The following is a 4854-nucleotide window of genomic DNA, read 5'->3' on the forward strand; positions in this document are numbered from 1 at the left end:
GCGATGCCTCCGATAGATTGCATTTTGTCTATTTTTAATCGCGAGTTGATCATATTTCTTCATATCCATGTGAATATATTATAATCCAACGTTTTAAAATAAAATGTGTAAATGATGTATGCATTTTCGATGTACTCCAGCAGATCCCGTATACAATTTATTGTGTTCTGTACAAAGATTCCAATCCAAAGCTTTGTGCTATAGATCTGAAATCTGCAATATGGATCCTATTCTATTCCATCATAACGTTTTAGGTTGTTCAGTTCTATACTTCATCAGTTCGGCGCTTTTAGGGTTTTGGCTCTTAGGGTTGCTGCAACGAGCGGAGAGGTAGAGAGGCAACAGCAGCAGCAGTCATGGTTCTGAAGTACGTTCTCCTTCCTTTTCCTTTTCTTTTCTCTTTGTGAAATCAAGTTCCATCCTCCGTTAAAATCATGCTCTGCCTTTCGACTAATCGATTATTCTGATGATTGTTATCTCCCTCTTTCGCTCATATTTTATTTTTGAATTTCTTGTTGGGAAGTTAGGAATCTCCAGAAACCGATTACATGATATCAAAAGTCGTAGGTTTAGGACTGGGTCTTTAATGCGAACTGTATTTCATGAATACATCTTCTAGATATGTACTCAAATGGGGTTTCTTTCTGAACTTTGTCTCGATCATTGGGGATGAGCTTTGAGGTTTATGAATTTTGTGAGTCAGCTATTGATTTTGTCTGGTTCCTTTTTCTCTCAAAGTCTCAATATTTGATAATGTTTAGGATATTATTAGATTCAATCGTTTACCAATCACTTCTATTTTATAATTGCATCCATTACTGTATTAAGATCCTTACAATGGTATCTTCGCTAAAAAACTAGTGGGTCACCACGTAAATCTAGATAATCGAACTGATATAAGAATTTAAGATTCACTCTTAATCGTAATCTTGTTGCGATTTAACGACCTTTTAGATTTAATAATTTGCCCATAACTTATATTTTGAAATTGTGTTTATTTCCATTTCAGTTAAGATTTCCTAATAGATTACCATACCAAAACCCTGATGATGTTTCCTATTGCTGACTGTTTGTGGCTTAACACAGGGATCTGGATAACTGAACTAATTTAAAGTTAATTAAATTCAATCATAACTTTGTGGTGATTTTAGTTATCCTTGATGATGATATCAATAGGTTGTTTGGTTATTATTTTATCCTTAATTGGTTCTGTAAATGTTATCTTTTTAGGCTGTATTTGTTTGTGATACAAACACAGAACCTGGGTTTTTATGCATCCCGGTTCAGATTTTTGAGTGTTTGTTTGAAATACAAAAATGCAACGATTAGGAGAGGAAAAATATCTTTTTTGACATTTTTGTAGTGTGAGAGTGCATTACTGTACCTACTTTTTGGGTACAAATTTGTATTTTTTGAATCTTGAGCTGATCTGATTCAATTGGAGAGAGACCATTGTACAGCCTTTTGCATCAATTTAAAACAAACAGGAAGAGAACAAAAATGGGTTAGAATTTAAAACGTACTTTGCATCCTTGAACCGAAAAAAGGTATTTATGCATGGAACATATTTGCGTTTGTATCACAAACTAACACAGCCTTAAGGTCGCATTGTTTATTCAATCCAAACAAGTAGTTAAATTAGTTATTTATCATTGTAGTCAGAATGTACAAGCACTTGTTTGCTACTCAAACTTAAATTTGGTCTTACTGTTGATGTTATGTCTTCTAAATCTCAAACATCCACACTATGTGTTAATTGTCACCAGAGAAGGAAAGGGGCATTGCTAGATATTCACCATTGCACAAGTTATTACTTGTAAGACTATGGATTTCTGGTATAGCTCTTTTGGGGGTGATCAACTAGTGCAACATGCTTGATGCTGCCTTTCAATAACTCTGGATTTTGGTGTTAGTGTTCAATAATGGGGAACTAGCATCCGAGTTTTGATTTAATGACAAACTACAAATAACTAGATGAATAATTTAATGGAGCATGGAGCACCATGCAGATTGTCACACGAATTACTGTGTGTCCATATGGCTTTCTGGGTTGGTACTTGAGCGCCCATATAGTTAGATGTGATTACAAAGTAAAACGGCACCTATAATTGCTAGATCTTATATTCTGCACTTGTGGCATTTCAGGACTGAACTCTGCCGCTTCAGCGGTGCCAAGATATATCCTGGTAAGGGTATCAGATTTGTTCGTTCAGATTCGCAGGTAAGATTTTAATGCCATTTTTTTTTGTTTTTTCTCCTCTTCTTTGGTATGTATTGACTAGTGCACTCACTTCATAGTTATTTCTTGTTTTTGTCAGCATGTATTTCTGTGTGTGACCAATTTCATACTGAATGACTTTCTTGATTTTTCAACTTAGGTTTTCCTCTTTGCCAATTCAAAGTGCAAGAGGTACTTCCACAACCGACTGAAGCCATCGAAGCTTACCTGGACAGCCATGTACAGGAAGCAGCATAAGAAGGTAACTGTATTATTGAAATGCAAGTTCATTTTTTTTTTCTCTTGTTAGCAAACTCATCTTTGCTGCTATTCACTTTATTGTTTATTTGGTTCGTTGTAGTTAACCTGAATTCAATTCCTATTGTACTCACAGGACATTGCTGCTGAGGCTGTAAAGAAGAGGCGTCGGACCACTAAAAAACCTTACTCAAGGTCCATTGTGGGTGCTACCTTGGAGGTGATCCAGAAGAGGAGAACTGAAAAGGCTGAGGTCCGAGATGCTGCGAGGGAGGCTGCCCTGCGGTATGCTTAGTAATCTGCTGTTATTCACTGTTTGTGGTTTTCCCCTAAAATTTCATTCCACTACTAGCAAATGATCTTGTGCTCAGCTCCCAAAGATATTATCAGCCTCTGATAAATAACAACTGAATATTTTTAACCGTTTTTTTGTTGTTAAGTTCTTTTAATTAGAGCCAGCCACCCCAATGGTTAATCAAAGACAAAAGAGCAGAACCAGAGCTGACATAATGGGTTTGGTCGGTTCTGTTCTGTCAGGTAGACTCGACCCATTGACGGCCTTAACCCTGATTCCACATTCCCAATTCTTTTTTTTTTTGTATCTGATAGGGAATAACACCCTTTTCTTTTGGGTTGAGGAGTTATATAAAGAGAGGGGCTTGTGTAGGATAAATATTACTTCTTTATGAGATTTGGCATGGGGCCGAAATTCATTGATGGCAACTTTTGGTTTCGGTTAGAACTTTTAGGATGGTATATCTATCAACACATTTTTTTTTTGGTTTCGAATTAGAAGTATCTTAATCAGTTTTGCTTCTTTATGAGATTTAGCATGGGGCCCAAATTCATTGATGGCAACTTTAGGTTTCAGTTAGAACTTTTACGATGGGTATCTCTATCAACACCATGGTTTTTAAAAACGAACCAGTGACAGAACCAGTCAGGGGTCTGGTCACCGGTTCGAATGGTCCGACTATTCGACCCGAAAGGCCAACCTGTTCTGACAAAAAAATAAAAAATTTAAAAAATTGGAAAACAGTCAAAACGGTTCAAGTGGTTAACCGGCCGGTTCAGCAGTTTGCTGACCAAAATCAACGGTTTTGGAGGAAAAAGTGGTTTTAGAGGAAAGTGGAACCGGTCAGGTGACCGGTTCTTGGTTTTTCCAGTCCGGCCGTCTGGTCCCGTTTTAAAAACAGTGATCAACACTTTTTTTATCATAATCAGTTTTAGAATAGGGTGTTTGCCATGTGTCTAAGGGCTTCATTTTTTTATTTGCCAGTAGCAGTCGGCAGTAAGCAAGTGGACATGTGTCAAATCCGAACTATTTTTTATTGCCACTGAATGCCTTGATATTATGCCAGGGAAATCAAGGAGAGGATCAAGAAGACCAAGGATGAAAAGAAGGCAAAGAAAGCAGAAATAATGTCAAAGACGCAGAAGACTCAAAGCAAGGGTACCTTGCCCAAGGGTGCTGGACCTAAGGGCCCCAAACTTGGAGGTGGTGGTGGAAAGCGTTGAACATACTGCAGATGTGGTAGAGAATTAAGCAGATCTTTGTTTTTAAGGCTTTGTAGGGATTGATAGATTTTGGTAAAATGTTTCTGAGTTCTTGTTGTTCCTTAAATCCTGCAAATTGAATCGAGTTGCTATTAACTTTGTTGTTTAAGTTATACATTAATGGGGATCAGTCAAGTAGGTCGAAAACATGGTGTTATGAGAGAAACAAAATGCTTTTGTTTGAGTTCTTTGAAAGAAATATTCATTTTTTTTCTGATAGGTGAAGTGAGAAACTAATATTTATAATGCAAGAAATACATCTGGTGAGAATGATAGTGAAAGGTGAGAATTGTTGCGAGTCATAATTGATGAGGAGTTTTTCATTCGTTCATCATTCATTTGGGCCTCGAGCTCGAGGTCCCCGACGGATGGGAGTTGGTCAACTGGTGATAAAACTCGAAAGGAAGCGGTTTAGGGAGAGTGACTGTTCAGCCCACCTCAAAATTTTTAGCCCTATCGACAGGTGGAATGAATTTTGACTGTGGATTGATGCCAAATCATGGGCAGGATGCGGTTTATAGGGGAGCTACTAATAAATTATGGGGGGCTGTAATTTCATATTTCTTCAGTGAGCTACTGCAGTGTATTCCAAAGAAATTAACTCCTTACAGGCTTAGACTGCTTATGTCAAAGTATTGATGACATGGGGGATGGCTGAGGGTGGGGCTTTTAAATGGAAATGGACAGAGAAATAAGGGCAAGAATAAGTTGAATCATACAAGTGATAACCTGGATTTCTACTAATATGGTCTATCCAAACAGCATTCCAAACCAAGCTTAAGTTCCGAGGCGCCAGTAAAAGGGATTCGTAGATCATTTAA

General features: G+C 37.5%; 1 protein-coding gene across 1 annotated transcript; it reads left to right on the forward strand.

Moving 5' to 3' along the window:
• Window positions 1–231: 231 nt before the first annotated feature.
• On the forward strand, window positions 232–4252 carry LOC104596154 (large ribosomal subunit protein eL24). The gene is made up of 5 exons (XM_010257200.3): window positions 232–367; window positions 2146–2221; window positions 2379–2480; window positions 2613–2761; window positions 3838–4252. Exons 1-5 carry the CDS (start codon window positions 357–359, stop codon window positions 3992–3994), a joined length of 495 nt encoding a protein of 164 aa, XP_010255502.1. The 5' UTR covers window positions 232–356; the 3' UTR covers window positions 3995–4252.
• The last annotated feature ends 602 nt before the right edge of the window (window positions 4253–4854 follow it).

The sequence above is a fragment of the Nelumbo nucifera genome, chromosome 1 (genome assembly GCF_055504915.1).
Source record: "Nelumbo nucifera cultivar China Antique chromosome 1, China Antique-T2T, whole genome shotgun sequence".
In the NCBI taxonomy this organism is placed as follows: Eukaryota; Viridiplantae; Streptophyta; class Magnoliopsida; order Proteales; family Nelumbonaceae; genus Nelumbo; species Nelumbo nucifera.

Bases quoted from the DNA above. Each gene is read 5' to 3' on its own strand.
- LOC104596154 (XM_010257200.3), top strand. The intron at 2,222-2,378 runs GTAAGATTTTAA...TTTTCAACTTAG, and splicing joins TTGTTCGTTCAGATTCGCAG to GTTTTCCTCTTTGCCAATTC. The intron at 2,481-2,612 runs GTAACTGTATTA...TTGTACTCACAG, and splicing joins ACAGGAAGCAGCATAAGAAG to GACATTGCTGCTGAGGCTGT.